The sequence below is a fragment of the Manis javanica genome, chromosome 9, assembly GCF_040802235.1.
Source record: "Manis javanica isolate MJ-LG chromosome 9, MJ_LKY, whole genome shotgun sequence".
NCBI lineage: Eukaryota > Metazoa > Chordata > Mammalia > Pholidota > Manidae > Manis > Manis javanica.
In genome coordinates this window covers 380,584-399,916 of record NC_133164.1, presented here as the reverse complement: position 1 = coordinate 399,916, position 19,333 = coordinate 380,584, and the positions used below count along the sequence as shown (strand labels likewise).

Below are 19,333 nucleotides of genomic sequence, written 5' to 3'. Positions count from 1 at the left end.
CATTCTGACTGGTGTGAAGTGATTTCTTGTGGGTTTGATTTGCATTTCCCTGGTGATTAATGACGTGGAGCAGCTTTTCATGTTCTGTTGGCATGTGTATGTCTTTGGAGGAAATCTGCTCAGGTCCTTCCCCCATTTTTTAGTCAGATTATTTGTTTGTTTATTATTTATTTTTGGTGTTGAGTCCTATGAGTTCTTTACGTATTTTGGATGTCAGCCCCTTGCTGGGCTCATCATCTGTGAGTGTTTCCCCCGGTCAGTGGGGGGACCTTTTTGTTTTGTCGGTGGTGTCCTCTGAAAAGCTTTTTAGTCTAATGCATCCCCACATGGTCATTTCTGCTTTGTTTCCTTGCCTGGGGAGACACACACAGAAAAAAATTGCTAGTGCCCGTGTCCAAGACTTTATTGCCTCTGTTTCCTGGCTTTTGAGTTTTACAGTTTTAGGTTTTACACTCAGGCCTTTAACCCATTTTGAGTTCACTCACATCGCATCCCTTTCTTTCTCCTCATCCCGACGCCGGGTGTGCAGGCCGTGCCCAGCTCTTCGGCCACACACGGGGCTGTGTGTGTCGGCTTGGCAGCTTGTGCACATGAACACGTTTCTCTGTCATGGTGAGCGGACCCTTCAGGGTGACTGGGTTCTTGACAGTCACTCCAACCAGAGAGTCTCACTTGCTTGGTCCAGGACAGCAGCAATTTAAACAATGTTCCCATGAATGTGGAGGGCGGCCTGAGTGGGAGCCGCAGCCCTTGGTCATTTCCTCGGGGGGAGATGTGGGGGACGCAGGTGGCTGGAAGCACAGACCCCAGGAGAAGGGGCGGGGCTCTGGGGAAGCTGATCTCGGGGCCGCCGCACCTGGCCTGTCGCTGTCACACCGCGAGAGGCGCCCCAGGAGCCGCCAGGATGCAGCTGCCTGAGCCGAGGCCCCCGGCCCTGCTGGACATGACAGGTGAGTGCCAGCCTCCCACCAGGCAGGGCCTTCCTGCCTCCCAGGAGCCTTAACCTGGGACGCTTCGCTCTGTGTGGGTCCTTTGTGCACAGGCTCTGTCCCTCCCCTGTCCTCCCTGTCCCCTGACCCTCTAGTCTCCTGTCCCTGTCCTGTCCTCTGACCCTCTCACCCCCCGCCCCACCTCCCCATTCCCCATCTCCCTGTGCCTTTGTGTCTGTCTCTCCCCATCTCTTTCCCACTCTCTTCTATTACTATAGCAGAACCCACACCTGAGAACTGGACGGCCCAGCCCAGACTCCCTTTCCGGTCCCCAGAAACCCCAGGGAAACTTGTCTGGACCTCTGGGCAGCTGCTTCCCCTGTGACGTGACAAGCTCCATTGCTGTGCTTTCCACGCACACCCTCCCCCAGGTCCCGTGTGGTGTCTGGTTCTGACCCACAGAACCAGGCTCAGGGGCAGCCTGGAGCAGAGACCTGGTTCTCAGGGGGTCTGGCCCCTGCCAAGAAGCAGCCGGACGTGACAATGTGGCTGTTCTCCTGACCTGATGCTTGGGGGACATCAGAGGGCCCCGCTGGCCCCTTCCAAACTGTAGGGCCTCACAGCCTGTTGCAGCGTCTTCTAAAATCATATTAGTTAATGTCGTTTGATTTTTAAATGCTATCAGAGAACCTGGTTTCTTCCTCAAAGAAGTAATTCCACACCCTCCACTTTCTAATGAAAAGTGCTCTAGGGCAAACTTCTGTACATGGGCCTTCATGTCAATAATAACTATCTGCTATTAGCTAGTTTTTATTATATTATTATACTAGAATGGCTGATGCTTTAAGAAATACCATCTGGCTCGGCCTTTTTTCCTAAGAAGGAAGGAATTGAAAATTAAAAAAATAATCCTAGGAGTTGGTCTCATTAAAAAATCCGGAACATCAGTGTGGCTGGAGGTGTGATTATGGGTGTTTTCTACCTACATTTCTGCGGCCAGCAGCCAGGCAGGAGGCCGACCGACCAGCTGCAGGGCCTGGAGAGGAGGCGGCAGGGGACAGGCCACAGCCGGGGGAGGAGGCACCATCACCCCTCTGGCTGTCCCCTCAATGCCAGGGAGCGACTGGTGGGGGGGCAGCCATGATGCCCACCCAGCGCCATGCCACCCACAGTTGGCACACACACTCCTCACCAGCATGTGGGAACTGCGCCAGGTGGCCTCTCACTGGACGCTCGTGATCAGTGGGAGGAAGGCACAGCATGGGGCTGTCACCGCCCCCTCTGCAGCTCAGGAGCTGGAGGCCCGCGGACCGTCAGCACCAGACCTGCTACGGACCAGGGGCTGCGGGCTGATCAAAGTCCTCTCCCTCCAGTGTGCAGCCCTTTCTTCTCAGACCCACCCTAAAAGCACGTAGGGCTATGGTAATTATCTTACTGTCTCCTCTTGAGTTTATTTCTTGTTGGCAAATTTTATGCCACATCCTATATCCATACAAAGTAGGAAAGGCCAGGATTTCCCTGCTGTTTCTGGGGCTGGAGCGTCCCAGTTTGGGTCGTCAGACTGCAGTGGCTCAGAGCCATCCCCTCCGGCGTCCTCTGAACTTGTATCAGCCTCAGAACCTCGGCTCGGAAGCCGACATGAAGGGCTGCTCACATCGCTGGTTGCATCATTAGCAGTTTCAGTGGGAATGTCAGACTCAGGAGAAAGTGGTGAGAAGGCAAAGTTTTCTTGAAAATGGTTCATGGGAAGATTTGCATGATACCAGAGGAGATGTGTGTAGGTTTACACTCCGTGATCAGCATGTCAGGAAGTCCCTCCCGGATCTGACGGGCCAACCAGAACCATTAGCCGAGAGGCTGCAGCCGGGTCCCCAACCCTCCCCCTAGCACCCCCGAAGGGACCACAGAAACAGCCTTGAGCCTCGACAACCAGCCGGCAGCCGAGGGGCCCCATGGCCCAGGACCCGGGAGGCGAGGCCCACGCGGGGAGAGCCGTGGCTCAGTGGGTGCGGAGGCGTTTGGCTAATTACCTGGGGCAGGACGGACGTGCGGTGCCCTGAGTCGGGAAGGGTGGTGAACAAGGCCCCCTGAGTGGGAGGGCGTCTGTGGCGGTTCTGTCAGGCCCTTAGTCCTGTGGCATCTGGTTCTGGCATCTCACTGCTCTTCACGATCCCGGGGTTGCACGGGAACCTGGGAGAGGTCTGGGAAGAGAGCTGAAGAGGAGACGGGAGCCACAGGCCCCTGGTTCGTACGCAGGGGCTGGGAGGGCATCTGGAGACCAGGAGCCCTCAGGGGAGGCTGGTGCTGCCCACCTCGTGGTGTTGCCGTGCGCATGTGACCATTTTCGGAGCTTCCACAGTGGCAGTTCCATTAGCTTCCAACACGTAGAAGAAGGTGTATTTTTAACTTTTGTGTCAATTTCCCCCAATTTACCTGCCCTTCTGAGGTTACTCAGAGCTGAATTTCACCCCTGTGGCTTTTTCCTACCCTAGAAAGTGTCTCTGCGGTGTCCTCTGCTTCCCACAGACACCCCACCTGCTGCTGCACCCCCTTGACCGCGACCTTCCAGACTCCCAAACACCCTGGACAGATACCCTTGTCTCAGGCCTTAAGCAAGCACGAGATGAAAAGAGCATGGTGCGCGGGCACGTCTCTGCAGGGAAGATGCAGCCAGTAGGCAGGGGGGCAGAGCCCCGTGGAGCGTCCAGGGCGAGCCAGCGTCTGCCTGCTGGGGGCTGTTTTCCTGCAGACGCTATAAATGTTTCATCCTCAGTGATTCTCCCATGTCTGTAATTCAAACTACTGGACGACAGGGACTGAAAGGGCGATTTACAGTCAGGTGAGGCTGCGCCTACTCTTGGGCACAGAGGAAGAATTCCGTGGAGCCCCTGAGAGCTCCTTCCACGGCGAGGGTGCAGGGTCACCACCGGTTCTGTGAGGTCACGTCTCACTTAGGGCCTCTGCTTTCCCCTTTGGCCCCAAACCCCCCCTGCAGGAATTCATCCGGAAGTAACTAGAGGTGATAGAAAGATTTATAGACAAAGACATTTATCACTTTGTGGGATTTTAAGGATATCTACTTGATTGTTTAGACCAGTTTTAGGTTTACAGCAAAATAGAGGGTAAGTTGATTTCCCATATGCCCTCGACTGGCCACCCCCTCGCCCCCCGCAGGCTCCCGACTATGAACGCCACCCAGATCATGAAGATCCGTAAGTCAGTGGTACGTGCACTCACCATGTGAGGTGTGGGGGAAAGCGTGTAAGATGCCAACTGAGCGTGGGTTGTGGGCAAGATGTTTGGGAAGGTGTGTGACAAGGAGGAAACATGCTAACAGTACATTAATGAAAAAAAGCCTTCAGGTTTTAAAACATTTCAGTCTCAATGTAAGGAAGAATGGTTTAAAAAGTAGATGAGTGTATTGAAAAAGGACCATAAGATTATATCCCACTTGCCAATTTGGGGTGAGGGGATTATTGTGAATGTTATTTTTTCTTTTGAATTTTGTTGTACTTTATAAATGTTCTACAAAACATAACGATTGCATTTATGAGCAGAATAAAAATCATACATTTTTAATGTACAACACTCTTCCTTGTAAAAATGTCACTATCACTTTGGCAATATCTCCTAGCCCCAGTTCGTGTTGCTGTTTAGTTCACAAACATAACGAGAGGTGAGGGGAAGAGGCCCAGGGTGGCTGCAGGGCCGGAAGGAAGCACGGGGGGTGGGGTGGGCGGGCTGGTTCCAGACGCTGGAGCCCCAGGGCCTGCACTGGCCGCTGGGGCGCAGACACCAGCCCCCTCGCCGGGTGCATCAGCGGCCACCTGGCACCTCTCCCCAAGCCCGGCCCTTGCCACCGTCACACCAGGGCGGCAGGCACAGGAAGTGACGGGTTTCTGGTCTCGCCTCGGGCAGGCCTGTCTTCCAGAGTCCCACAGTGGCCCTGGCATCGGCCGCAGGGCCCAGCATTTGGCTAGCTGGAGCACCTCAGGGAATGGTAGCCAGGGGCGGCCAGTGTGTGGCTGGACGGAGGTGGGGTGTCCCTTAGAACATGTGCTGAGACGTGGAGTGCGGGCCGGGGTGTTCCTTTGCTCGTGGGGCCACGCCTTGCTCATCCCTTCAACATACACTCTGCAGAGGCCACAGGGCACAGGGAGGCCATGGCCAGGGGCATCCACAGGGCTTGAACGAGCAAAGTGACCCCGGCAGGGGCACACGGCAGCCCTGGAGGGGCAGGACTCTGTGGTTAAGGGGGTGGCCCTGGAGGTGGGGACGGATGGGCACCCCTTGGGGGAGGCTCTGCCTTACGCTGTGTGGCCGGGCTGGCAGCTCATCGGCAGGAGCCCCTGGAGCAGATTTTCCCCAGCTGCCCTGCCTGTAGTTTGCTCTTGACAAGGCAGCCTCAGCGCTCCGGAATCAGAGATCCCCAGGGGCCGCCTCCTCGGCTCACAGCCCTCTGAGCCTCATCCGGTACAGCTGGGGGCAGGTGAGAGCATTTTCCCAGGACAAGGGAACACCTCCCAGAACACCTGTGTTAGGGAGGCGGGGCGGGCCCTCAGCGCGGGGAGCTCTGGGGCCTGTGAGCAGGATCGAATCTCAAACCCCCGGTTCTGAGTCTGGAGAGGGGCTGGGCAGGCGGGGCCTGCAGAGAGCGTGGGAGGAAGGACCTCTGTTCCAGGGGAGCCGCCTGCCTCTGCGACACCCCAGGACTGAGCTGGTGGCTTAGCATCTCAGGGAGTGAGCAGGTTCCGTCTCCCCAGAGTGAAGGTGGCAGGTGACTGAGGAGGGATTCTCGGGGACAAGGGTCTGGAGGAAGCAGGCTTCGCTGGGGCTGTGTTGAGACGGGGAGTGCGGGGGGCAGGGGGCCTTCAGCTGGGCCCCACTCAGTCCCAGAATGAAGTGTCTCTCCTGGGAGATCCGCCCTTGCTGGGTCAGCTGGCGTTCTCAGCTCAGCCAAGTTGTTCTGAGTTTGCATATTGGTTTGTGGCTTTGTGGGATTTATTTCTGTTCTTGGGGGTTGTACCCTTGATTCGCCCTGAAGCTTTGCTCTAGGGCTGTGAAGTGCACACCTGCAGACAGGAGCCTTCTAGGGTGTGACACATGTCTGCATGTGGCACCGCGGGCAGTCTTGTGAGCCGAGGCTGTGAGCACAGATGCGGCTGCCTCCCCTCATTAAGCACATACAATGTCTATTTGAAAACTGGAGTGTAGGTAGAAGTACCGTGTTTTTCTTCCATCTCCTATTTTGTTTTGGAGCCAAAAGGTACAAGATGGCCAGGTGTCCAGGCTGGGTGGGTCTGTGTGGAGTCCCGAGCCGCCCCTCCCCAGCCGACTGCCCTGCCTCGGTCATGCGGTTGCTGAGAGCGGATGGTCTTTGTAGTGAGGCTTCCCCCCTTCCTTAGACCAACAGGGAACCAGAAACCAGGACTCGAGGGAGGAGGGTTTCCCTTCTCTTTGCTCCCTGGGGTTCAGTGGCAGTCAGAACTGGGTCTGGCTCTGAAGAGCAGGCTGTCCAAAGCAGCGCCTTACAGTCAGACGTTTATTTTGCCACCTAATCACAGTTCGGGGTAGCTGACACGGGGCTGTCTTTCTTCCCTGTCATTCTGCATGCAGCTTTCATCTCAAGGTTCCTTCATGGCCCAAAGTGGCAGCTGGGGCTCTGCCCTTACGGTTGTATTCCAGGCCGTGGACGGACGAAGGCTCCCGAGCAACATCCTTTGCTCTGGTGGGTGATGGTCTGCTGGGAACGCAGTTGCTCAGCTGGCATGTCTGCACAGCCAGCACTGTGGAAGGTTGCTCGGGCGAGGGGGACATGGACGTGAGGTGGGCGAGGGGGATGCTGGCACACTGACGCTTTTTTTCTGCCTCCTCCCCATCCAATTGTTCAGGCGTTTGGCTCTGAGCTGGCTGGAGATGGGGAACAAGCCAGACTCCCTCTGTGCCCTTGGGTGAGACAGCCTGGCCTGTGGGCAGGGGCAGCATGTCACTCTGGTGCGGGGCCTCTCAGCCAGGTCCGGGCAGCACCGTGACTGGAGGGTGGCCGGTGTCCAGGCCCACAGACTGGGCAAGGTCCCAGCGTGGGGTGGGTGCTTGGAGCCACTGGCATGGAGCAGCTGCCCAAGAAAGGTTGGCTTCACTGTGCGGACTGTGCAGGGGCCGCCCACAGTGCCACAGTGCCGCTGTGCCCCTGCCTGGTGGGCACAGTTTAGGTGTGAGGGGTGCCTCGGGGAGCAAGCAGTGCCCACCTGCCCCCACAGGGCTATCTGGGGGACACACGGGGGAGCAAACACCGGTCCCTCTGGGTGGCTGGGGGTCAGGGACGAGGCCTGTGGGCGTTGGGCAAGTGGAGATGAACCACGCGGGGACTGTCACCAGGACCCAGCAGGCACTCAGTAGGGCAGACTGAGTGCGACGAGGGTGGCTCCGGATACTGCTTGGAGAAGCAGGTGGATGGGAAGAAATCATGCGTGTGGGGCTGGGGGTGTCTTCCAGAGGCCCTCAGTGTCCCTGGGGAAGCAGGGGGCGCATCCCAGCCTGCCTCTGCTGAGACCCCTTGGGGAACTGAGCCCCCACCCCTCACTAACTGCTCTTTCTCCCCTCAGAAGGGTTCATGAGAAGAAAGAAGACTTCCCTTTGGTTTGTGGGGTCTCTGCTAGCGACGTCCATCTTCATCCTGACGGTCGGCCTTGCTGCCACCACCCGCACGGAGAACGTGACCGTGGGCGGCTACTACCCGGGGATCATAGTGAGTGACGTGGTTGGGGTGGCCGAGGGAGGGGCTCTGCCTCCACACACCGCTCCCAGCTGGCGGAGCGGGAGGTTCAGGGCACGGAAACCTCTGCTGGTTGTGTGGCCAGCACAGTGATGAGCCCAAAGGTGCCCTCGGCCCACTTCCCAGACTGCGGACGTGGGGGGCTTATGGCAAGGGGGCGATTATCCTGCTGGGTCCCCCAGGCGAGAGACACCCAGAGCCGAGGAGAGTGTGGCCCTGGGCCCCTGGGTGGGGGGTGGTGCAGGCCCTGGGGGTCCCTGGACATGGGGGTCCTGGCTGAAGGAGCGCCCTGGGCATGGGGCCCACACGCAGGTGTATGAGTCCTGGTCCCAGCCCTCAGGCCCTTCATTCTGAGGTGAGGACGGCCACGTGTGTGTCCTCCAATGTCCCAGCATCCCTTCCTCTCGGGGGTCAGGGACAAGCCTCCTGGGGAACAAGAGGCTGATGGCCAGGAGCCTGCCCGGCCTGGAGCCCCCTTCCCACCTCTCCTTCCCTCCCCCAACATCACCTGTGTGCCTGCTCAGCAGGGTCAGAAGCCCATTTCCGAGCGGGCTCAGCTGTGTCTGTACAACGGCACTGCCCTTGGCTCTGGTTTCCCATCTCACCTGCGGGGCCCTCTCCCACTACGGGACTTGGCGCTGGTGCAGGGGAGATGGGCAGTGGGCACCCCCTGATGACCTGGCACAGGGCACCCTGGTGACCGGAAGGTGCCCCTCTGTGCCGTCCCCAGAAGTTACCATAGTGACCGCGGGGCTCATGTTTCAGCCGCACTGTTCCAGGAGGCCCCCTGCACGCTGAACAGGTGGGACCCACCTGCCCGTGTGGCTGAACCTCTGTGAGGCGGGATAGAATGCTCTCAGGGGCAGCAGGGCCTGTGCGGGGCAGGCTGCTCAGGGAGCCATCGGCCACCAGCAGCGCTGACCATGGGTCCCTCCCGTTTCCCTTTGTTGTCAGCTGGGCTTTGGATCTTTCCTGGGAATCGTTGGCATCCACCTGGTGGAGAACAGAAGGCAGATGGTAAGAATGCACGTCACTTCTCTCGAAGGTGGGGTGGCGAGTGGGGAGAGTCGCCCCCAGTGACCGTGGGTGCTCCTGGGACAATGTCTGCTCCAGCCCAGTAGCCTACAGGATCGGAGCCCAGGTTCCCCAGCTGTGCTCTGCACAGCCCTAGACGCAGCACTTTGTGGGTGCCGTTCATGTCCTAGTCTAAGTGGGTGTTGCAGGGTGCATCCTACTAGCTCCCCATGGGGTCAGGCAGCCAGGGATGGGACATGGGGGGGCTTGGGGGTTGGAAATTAAATTATATTAATGAAATTGGTGTACAAAATTCAGACAAAAGCATGTGTGAATGGGCACCCTCTTTCTGAACCCACAGCTCTAGCATCTTGTCCTAACTCTGGGGTATGAAAACTTCTAAGCTCTCCTGGACTGAGGTCTCTCAGCATGCTCGGGCCTCGGCTGGGTTGGGTGTCCTGTCCCAAGAGCAGTTCTTGGGGCCCCTGCCTACTGGGTGAGGGTCTCCCGACATGAGTTTCTGTGCAACCTCCCCAAAGTGGCAGATGGCTGTGAGGCGGGGGCCACAGTGATGTGCCTGGTGGCATGTGGTCTGCCGCTTGTGGGTGGTGTGGACATAGTCTGGCTTCTGAATACCTAGATGGCACCCTTTTTAAAACCAGCTTTATTGAGATCATCCCCATGCCACAGTTCACCCATTCGGTGTGTGCAGTCCGATGGATTTACTGTACCCCCAGATGCATGCAGCTCCCACCGTGGCCATGTGGACATTCCAGTTACTCGACAAGAAACTGTGCTGGCTGCTCCCGGGCCCCGCCCCACCTGCTCCCTGAGCAACCCCTGGGCGCCTTGTGCCCAGACACCCTGCCCTGGACTCCAACCTGAGTGGACCCCCTAGTGCATTCAGGGTTTGCCCCTGTGCGCGTGTCAGAGCTTCTCGCTTTCTTACGGCCGGTGGTGTGTGCGGGGCCCCGGTGCCTCTGTCCTGGTGGACGGATGTTAGGGGTGTTCCATGGCTTGGCTTTGGTGAGTGGTGCTGCTCAGATGTCCAGCGAGGTTTCTGGGGACAGCGCCCTCACCACTCTAGGGCACGTGCCTAGGACAGGGTCGCTCAGTCGTGTGATCCACCTATGTTTCACCGTAAAGTCATCCCAAGGTGGGCACAGTGGGCTCCCTGCTAGCAGTGTGTGGGGCTCCCCTCGCCCCCCCACCTCCTTGCCCCGTGTCACTGTCTCGCTCTCATTCCAGCCATTCTGGTGGTCATGGAGTGTGGGGGACTGTGGTTTTGATGTCACTTCTTTGATGACTAATGACATGGAGCTTCTTGTCATGTGCTTATTGGCCATTTTTTTACCTTGTTTTGGACAAATGTCTATTCAGGTCCTCTGCCTGCTTTTAATTTGGGTGACTTGTCTCTCTGTTGAGCTGTCAGAGTCCTTCACACATTCTAGCTGCAGGTCTCTCATCAGATACACAAACTGCAAATATTCTCTCCTGTTCTACGGGCTGTCTTTTCACCTTCTTGATGGTGTGCTCTGAGGCACAAAAGTATTCAATTTTGATGAAGCCCAACTGAACTATTTTTTTTGTTGCTATTTCTAAGACTCCTATGCAAATTCCAAGGTCATGAAGATTTACCCCTATGGCTTCTAAGGGTTTGATCACTTACATTTCAGTCTTTGGTACGTTTTTATGTATGGCGGGAGATAGGGGTCCACATTCAAGCGTTTGCACATGGCTCAGTTTTCCCCCATCTGGTGAAAAGACTGTCCCTTCCCATTCAGTGGTCTTGACACCCTTACTGATAATCACCTGGCCACAGATATGTGTTTAGTTCTGGGCTCTCAGTTCTGTTCTGCTGATCCCTGTGTCTGTCGTCTGTCAGTACACGCTGTCTGGGTGACTGTTCCTTTGTGCTAAGTTTGAGATTAGCACACATGGCTCCTCCCCAGGTGGCTCCTCCCCACGTGGCTCCTCCCCACGTGCCGCTCTCTTGGGATCGTCCTGGTTATTCCGTGCACTTACCCATCCCACATGAGGATCAGAACCAGCTTGTTAGTTTCTACAAAGAAGTCAGCTGGAATTCTGAGGGATTGTGTAGAAACTACACATCAGTTCAGGGAATTCTGCCATCTTAAATGTTAAGCATCTGACCCACGAATGTGGGGTATTTTTCCAGTTGTTTTAAGAGCTTAAGTTTTGCACTTTTTTGTTAAAGCATTTTATTCTTTTTGAGACTATGGTGAGTGGAATTGTTTCTTAACCTCATTTTTGGACTGTTTGGTGCAAGTATATAAAAATACAATTGATTTTATGTTGATCTTGCACCCTGCAACCCCACGGAACCCGCTGAACAGTCACAACACTTTTTGGCGGGTGTCTTAGGGTTTTCCATCTGTAAGGTCATGCTGCCTGTGTGATCTTGGGGTGCTCAATTTGGCCATTGTGGCCTCAGTTTCTTTGTTTCCAAAGCTGTTGGGAACATCAAGCTAATGTGCATGAGAGCATCTGGCCCAGTGCTGGCCCAGAGCAGGTGCTCAGAGGGCGGCAGCCGCTAAGGACTGTGGTCGGAACCATGGAGTGGTTTCAAAAGGAGACAGTAGCAGCCAGGAGAATGTCAGCTGTGGAGAAGACTCCGGCGTTCAGATGCATCCAGGTGGATACCTCTTTCCTTTTCCTCACTTCTTAGTGTTTTACCATAGAAAAATTTAAACATGTACAAAAGCACAGATGTAATGAGCCCCCGGTGCCAGCTCCCAATCTCAGCAGGCATCCACCTGTGGCCAAGCTTCCTTCAGCCCCCAGCCCATTTCTTCCCTCCCCATATTCCTTTGAAGCAAATTGCAGACATTGTATCATTTCATGTGTAAGTATTTTACTCTGTTCAACTTGAGGGGTGGAATCTTATCCTTGGAAGTGGCTTCACCATTATCTCTGTCTCCAGTGATAGCCAAACAGTGCCCCACACTGAGCCAGCGTCCATGTCTTTCCATCCTCTCCCAGACAGATGCATGAACCGTGGATGGAGCCATCCCGAAGGTCGGGGCCAGGGCAGGCTGGGGCCAGAGAGTCTGTCAACTGCCAAGCCCAACACGTACAGGGGCACGCACGGACACACAGACACACAGACAGACAGGCAGACACACACACACTCACACTCACACTCACACAGGGAGTCTCCCCCGTGGGTATCAGTTCACCCGGCAAGGCCCCTGCCTGTCCCCTGAGCTGTGCGCCAGGCGTGGCCCGACCTGAGCCTCTTTAGCTGGCCGACCTGAGCCTCGGGTGCCGCTGGCCTTGTGGCTGGGGCGTCGTCTGGTCTGTGACCCCCAGTCGGAGAGCAGCCCTGAGTCACTCGGAGATGGTGTGGGGGTGGGGTGGGCATGGGCAGGAGCCTCACTCCTCATGCAGCTGGACCTGCTTCCACCCGCTGATCTAACGATCTGCAAGTATGAGCGTCAGGTCCACGTGGGGACAACCACATGGGATCCCCGCTCCGGGGCCTCCACATGCACAGCCACGTGCTCACAAAGGTGCCTGTCTGAAACAAATGCCCGGAACTCTTGTTTCTGCTGCTGCGTAAGCTGTATCCACGCGATGCTGGGGTGGAAAGTCGAATCGGTTTTCCGGATAGCTCCAAGCCTCCCTGTGTAGAAAGGGCTGGGAATTTTCTGATGAAGCTGCAGCCGCCCACAGGGAGCAGCGCTGCTGTGGCTGTGGCGTCTTGGAAGATGCTGGGCACCGGCCTCTCTCATAGGAAAACGCCACCCTGCTTGCACCTCAGAGCCACCCTGAGCGCCAGCAGCCACTGGCAGTGCCCATGGGGCCCTTTTTCCTCCCCTTTTCCTTGCGTCGGGGTTCTTAGGGCCCCTCCATCTCCGTCTCTAGCACGTGCAGGGCACACTCCCTGTGTGCGGCTCTCTGCGCTGAGGCCTGTGTGCACAGCCCCACCCAGGGAGCCACGTGTGGGGGCCGAGGAGGGTCCTGGGGGCCTATCCCAAGGCTGGCTGGGAGGCGGATGGTCTGGGAGGACACGGGCTGGAACAAGGGAGAGCGCCCCCAGCCCCAGCCCAGCCTGGTGGCTGGCAGGAGTGCCAGTGTCTGAGCTCCAGCCCTTTCCCTGGTGGGTGTTCTTCCCCTATGGCGAGCATCTTGGCCCCCCACTGCCCACGACTGGCTGCGTCCTCCCTGTGGGTGGACAGATGGGTGCCGGCTGTGGGTGGAGGAGGCAGATGGGGATGTAGAGGTGCAATGATCCTGTGCCCTGAGCTTCATCTGGGTGTGTGGCTCGGGAGGGCAGGTGGGCGGGGCGGCAGATCTGGGCAGCCATATGAGAAGCTGGTCTTCGAGGCGCTGGGGCTGCTGGTAGGCCAGACGGGTGAGGGAGGGCTGGCCCTGCCTTCCTGCCATGAGGTGGCCACCCACTTGATAGGGGGTACATGGTGGGTGGGCCAAGTGACACCCAGCCCTCAGGCGCTGACTCCTGCTGGGAGGAGGTGGTGGCCGGGTGGAGGCCCGTCCAGCCCTGCTCAGCAGGGTGGGGAGGCAGCTTGGCAAAGGGCAGGGACCAGGATTCTGGGAGGTCCCTTCTGGCTGCTCTGCTGGGGACCTGAGTGTGCGGAACACCTGCTCAGCAGAAGAGGGGACCGCAGGGTCCTGGCTCCCTGCCTGGGGGTATGGAGTCCCGGTGGCCTCTCCGGTTTGGTCCTGGGGACACTCGTCCTGGGGGGTGGTGACCCTGCCAGCCAGTCTACATGGTGTCTCCCTGTGCCACATGGAGCCCCCCTCAGCTGTGCCGTGGTGCCCACCTCAACCTCACAAATGCCCCCCCAGACCCCTTTGCCACTCTTGCACCACACAGCTGTCACCTCTGGCCTGGTGGGGCTGCCCCTGGACAGCGGAGAATGCTGTGTGCCCACAAGGAAGCCAGGGGTCCTTGAGTCCACAGGCCCCCCAAGCCAGGCCAGCTGGTCCTCACCACTCCCTCCCCACCCGGCCTCTGGGGGCCCTGGTCCCCGTCTGTCCCTGCGCCTGCCTTGGGCTGTGGCACCTGCCGCCTGGCCTGGATCGCCTGCTCAGCTCAGGGCGTCTGCCCAGTGCCCCTAACCACATGCCCCCCCCACAACACTCTTATCTCCACGGCCTTATTCATCTGTTTGCTTTTAAATCTGCTATCAGCTGTTGGAATGTAAATGGTGAGCCCAGCAGAGACTCAAAGGTGACATTCACCCTAGGACGACAGAGTTGCGTTCTCCCAAGAGGCAGGCTGCACACGCCATGGAGTACATTCCCAGCCTGCCGGGGGCTTTCTGCACTAAGAGACGTTCCCATCTCCCACGCTCATGACAGCGACCTGGGCTGCCCCCTGCCCCCCTCCTGCCACCTCAGGGAGGGCAGAGGCTCCGGCCTGTGTGGAGAGGCTGCGGTCCCCCTAGAGCCGCAGGGCCACCAGCGAGGCCTGTGTGCACAGCCCCACCCAGGGAGCCTTCCCCTGCACAGTCTCCTGGGCCCCGGGGCCTGCCCACTGCAGAGGTCCTTAGGCCCCTGTCACGTGCATGGTTGCCTCAGGGTCCTTCGCGTGTCTGGTCTTGCTGGCACTGAACTTCATCCTGTTGGGGCTGGTGGGAGAAAAGGCAGCCGCAGAACCAGCTGAAAGTTGAGAAGGACATGCAGACGGTTGGGGCAGAACCGGGTGGGAGCATGTCTGTGGACGCAGGCGCTGGAGGCGGTCCTGTGGCGTCACGGGACTCAGACGTGTGCATCTGTGATGTCCAGGCTGAGCTGGGCGAAGGCCTCACGGGAGGCTCTCGGCTGCCTGGGAGCCTGGGTGAGCGAGGACCGGGCAGCTCCGGGCTGGCAGGGCCACCCGCTGCGCCGTGCAGGCTGCTGATTTCCCTCCAGCAGAGGGGGGCGCCTCTCGACCAGGAAACGTGAACGGGGCTCTGAATCCTCCTGCATGTGGGGTGTGTTTTCCTAAGGGCAGCCGGGCACAGTTGCTACATGCGAGCTGCACTGATGTCCCTTTGTCTCGGGCATGAGGGGCGTGGCCTGGCCTTTGGCCACGTTTCTTTAGCTTGGGTGACCTTCAAGGGGGCTGCTGTCTGACCTTCATCCTGCCCCTGCCCGCCTTGCTCAGGTGGCCCTCTGGCCTCTTTCCCAGGGCCTGCTTGAGGGGCCCTCCTGGGGCTGCCCGAGAGCTCCCTCTGCTGACCCCAGAACCCCTGGCTTCTGCCTGCCACACTCGGGGTCCCTGCGGCCGTTTGCGTCCCAGCAGAGCTGCACTGCCGTAGCTCCGGCATTGAACCAGCAACTTAGGTGGTGGCTGTGGCTCTGCCACGGTGGCTCCATGCACAGCCCAGAGGACACAGTTTCTGCGTCCAGATGGAGGCTGTGCCTGTTTTTCTGCGTGGCTGCCCCCAGGGCCCCCAAGTCGCCCTTAGTCGATGTCTCATGCAGTGTTGGAAGTGGCAGGTGCTGGGGTCAGGCCAGGCCATGCTGGTGTCCTCGTATCTACCCCGCGGCACCTGGGCAGGCTTGGGAGTCTGGCAGCACTGCAGAAACATCAGTCGAACACGGGTGAGCTGCGGCCAGCACCCCGCTCTCCAGATGCGGGTGCCGAGGAGCGAAAGGGCTCCAGGTCAGCGGCCCCTGGAAGGACTCAGCCACAGCTCTGACCTGCAGGCAGGGACCTGCTCCTCAGAGGCACCATGTGGGGCGGGGGCCACAGGGGCCACGGCTGCGGCCCAGAGAACGAGGCTGCTTCCTGGGAGGGGCCCACAGTCACGTCCTACAGAGCCTGGAGGAGCTCCTGGGAGTTTCACATCAGAACGAAGCTCATAGTTCTGGGGTGTCAGACCAGCCAACGCCTCATACCAAGTTCCTGCACTTTGTTGAACAAGTACATAATTCAGATTAACAGAGATGGGGCACTCCAGCGCTGAGCCCAGCTGCTCGGAGCGTGGAGGTCCGACCGTGTTCCCTGCGGCTAAAGGCGCCGACACACAGACACGCTCTGCTTAGGGCTTGTCTCTTACAGGTACGGGCCAGTGACCCCGGAGCCAACCTGTGCGCCTGGTCTGTGGGCTCCTGCCAGGCCAGAGTGCAGTCGGGGCCACCACGCTGGTGTCTGGGCTTGTGGGAAGGACACGAGGACTTATTTGTGCTATTTTGGCTATTCGTTTTGTTAAACCTGAACTCCTATAACATGAAAAGATACAAAAAACATCTAAAGAAATGGCTGGCAAATAAATGTAAAACCAGTTCTTAACCCACCTCACCAATAGCACCGGTGTAGATGGGGGTCACGGTGAGGGCCTCCTCCTATCACATGGCAGAACTCAGAGGGCAGGTGATAGGAAGTGTCCTTTCGGGTGTGAGGAGCTTGGAGGACGCACAGTGAGGCCCATTTGCTGGCGCTGTAGTGCTGTTGGATCCTGAGGTGCAGAGACTCGCCATATGTCTGCAGAGATGCTCACTTGGACCCAGATGTTTTCTGCAGACGTGTGTGGGGTCTACAGCAGTGTTTGTGATAGCAGAGAATTGCCCACCACTTGCCCGCCCGTCATGGGCACTGGGTAGATGACCCAATCATTCATCAGGAGCATGTGCGGCAGGGGCACTGACGGGCTCTCCACCCCTGGAGCCTCCTGCTTGTTGTAAGGTGACCCCACCAGAAAGAGCCGTGCATGGGGCACAGTTCGGCCGGGCTCTGTCCCAGGCTGCGGGTCACTGAGGACCAGCATGGTGAGGCGGGCTCTGCAGGGGGACCCTAACATCAGGCCGGGGCTGGTTTGTATCTGAAGTGTGCTTGGCCTCTGATGCTCCTGCCCTCTGCACTCCGCCTCCAGCTGGTTGCCGCGATCGTGTTCATCAGCTTCGGTGTGGTGACGGCCTTCTGCTGTGCCGTTGTGGACGGCGTGTTTGCTGCCCAGCACATGGTGAGTCTGTCTTTTTAATTTTGCTCTCAACTGCTTGACTGGGTTAAAAAAATCTACACAAACAGGATCTCATTTTGCGGAAGCCCCTCTTCGTGCTGTTTGCCAGCTGCTGCGTCTCCACTCCCTTTCCTCATTTCCTGCAGACTGTGCTCAGAACACCACGTGCCCGTACACACACTCACGCACACTGGTACCACCACACCATTTAGGATCAGGCTTTTCAGCTTCCCAAGTAACTTTCCTCAGGTCTCTCCTCAGACTTCAGATGAAGTGCATCCTGAAATCCGCCGCCTCTCGACTCCCCAGGTTTCTGCGGTTCAAATACATCTTTCCTAATCATGACAGAATTTTCTAGCTTGACCCTTGTCACCGTGAAATCCTTTCTGACCATTTGTCTCATGGTGGTGCAAGACTCCACCAGCAGTACTGAAGCTAGAACTGCGTCAGGACACACGCCCAGAACCGCGGCTCACGGCCACCAGCCGGCCCTGTTCTTGGTCAACATTACAGAGCGTGGGTTCCAAGCAAAGGGAAGATCAGCGAGACGATGATATGAAAATATTAGATCATGTTAAAGTCATCAAGGTGGCCGTGTAAATGTAAATCCGCTGTCAAATTATGTACCTGCTTTTCCTGTGTTTTAAAACCCTCATCATAAAGCGAGGAAATGGCTCTTCCTGTCGCTCTGCAGGCAGGCTTAGGAGAGGGGCCGAGTGTGGGCGCCTGGTCGGTGGGCTGGCCTGACTTGTCACCCGCTGCCTTTGAGGTGGACGGTCCCGGCAGGTGCCCTGTTCTGCTGCTGCCTCTTGGCGCCTCTGCGCTCAGAGGTCAGACGTCGGCTGGTAGTCGGGTCTGGTGCACGCCGCCTCTGCTCACTGAGCGGCTGGCTCCCAGGGTGGCCCTGCCTACTGAACGCACCCTGGCAGCCCCGTTCTAATGAGGTGGGCAGTGAGCTGCTGGCTGCCTGCTCGGGATTGTCAACAGATGTGCAACAGCCTCGCAGAATGTCACCTGCGGTCAGGCCGCATGCGACAACTGAATGTGTCACCAATTCACATGATGGTGTGGGGGGGGCCTTTGGCGGAGGATGAAGCCACGAGGTGGAGCCCCAGTGGAGACCTCAGAGAGCCCCCCCCCACTGTCTGTGTGCCAGGAAGAGGCCTCTCCTCTGCTCTGCCAGCCGTCTCAGGCAGGGGAAACAAGCATTTGCTGTTTATAAATGTGCCACCATGGTGTTTGGTCACAGTGGCCAAATGGTAGGACAGAAAAGGGCACTCCCTGGGGGCTCCACCAGCCAGGGGTCTCCCACCCCAGCAAGGCCCCTGGCAAGAGCAGGGCAGGCAGCCCTCACCCACTGCTGCATGGCGCAGTTTGGGTGGGTGTGTGGGAAGAGGAACAGAACATAGTGGGGCTTCCAGGAGAGCTGGTCCTGTGCAGGCGGTGGGTCCCCGGGGGGGCGAGGAGAGCGTGTGGGCCGCAGGCACCTGGCCGGGCAGAGGCCCGACCCCCGTGGCTGAGGCCCAGCAGCACCCCGATCGTCCTTTGAGTCAGTGTTTTCATTTGTGCCACTTTGAGTCATTTGTGTGTGTTTGTCCCAGACTTTTGCTTCACGTTTTTGTCTTTGCAAAGCTCACTGACCTGAGATTCTGGCCGTGTTTGTGTCTTGGGCCTGGCACTCAGCCTGGCTGGAGCCAATGGCAGCCGTGCATGAGACCCCGCCCGAGTCTGTCCCCTGCAGGCAGTGGGCCGCTTTGGTTTGGGCCCTCACAACTGCGTTTTCTCAAATGTCATCCCATTGGCAGGTGGAGGGCAAATCACTGGGGGGTTTGCCCAAGCTGGGGTGCAAAGACAGACGTGTCCTGGGGCTCCAGTCATGCCAGCCATGGGACTAGGAGTCCAGGGTCCTGTGAGGAGGACATGCCACGTCCACCCTCAGAACGCTGCTCTATGAGTTGCCCCCTGGGGGCCGTGTGCTGGGCACAGTGTTAGCAGATTGACCTGGAGGTCAGCAGACGGCCTGTGTGCGACACTGAGGCCCTGAGCCAGTGGTGGCCCTGCTCAGGTGGCACCGTCTTATCACAGGGACCCCGAAAGGCCACACCCCTGGAGCTGGTGGGGCACAGCCACCAGGAGCAGTAGCGTCTGTCGTACATACACCAGTGCCGCCCAGCCCACTTGCCTCCGCACAGATGAGACCAGCCCGTGAGGCCCTCTCACCACTTTCCCGCCAGCTGCAGTCGGGTCACCCCCAGTGTGCAGGGAAACAGCCCCTATACCTCCCCCAGGTTCCTCCCCGTCCACCACTCAGCCAGGGGAACAGCCCTCAAAGTGTAGGTCCCGCGGGGCTCCAGCCAGGCAGAGGGCGCGGTGTCCTTCTGGACCTGGCTCCCTGTCTTTTCAGCCAGTTGTACTATTTCCAGGTAGAGATGGTTGGATATTGAGCCCCTTTAACAGAGTGGCATCTTGTTGTAAAAGGTAGTGAGTTAGGATTCCCCCTAATGCGGGCTTGCCAGGAAGGGGTGAGGCTGGCTTTATGGTGGGGTGCTTCAAGCAGAGCCAGGATCACGGGAGGGCCTGCCTGTGCCCCCAGAGCCAGCTCTCTGCCCCCAGGCCTCTGTGGGCAACCCCTGCCCCATAGGCCAGAACCACGGATGGAGGCTTTCAGAGCGTGCTTTGTG

At 58.2% G+C, this 19,333-nt stretch overlaps 1 protein-coding gene across 6 annotated transcripts in view; it reads left to right on the top strand.

Moving 5' to 3' along the window:
* The first annotated feature begins 4,857 nt into the window (after positions 1-4,857).
* TMEM255B (transmembrane protein 255B) overlaps positions 4,858-19,333 on the top strand; it is a 28,090-nt gene continuing 13,614 nt past the window's right edge. For 5 of the 6 annotated variants that reach the window (XM_037024975.2, XM_037024974.2, XM_037024972.2 and 2 more), the window contains exons 1-5: positions 4,858-5,418; positions 6,546-6,657; positions 7,535-7,677; positions 8,659-8,721; positions 16,566-16,655. In XM_037024975.2, coding sequence (XP_036880870.2) covers positions 6,567-6,657; positions 7,535-7,677; positions 8,659-8,721; positions 16,566-16,655 — 387 coding nt within the window. In that variant the 5' untranslated portion in view covers positions 4,858-5,418; positions 6,546-6,566. The remainder of the gene's footprint in view (positions 5,419-6,545; positions 6,658-7,534; positions 7,678-8,658; positions 8,722-16,565; positions 16,656-19,333) is intronic. The other variant, XM_037024973.2, reaches the window with a different exon arrangement.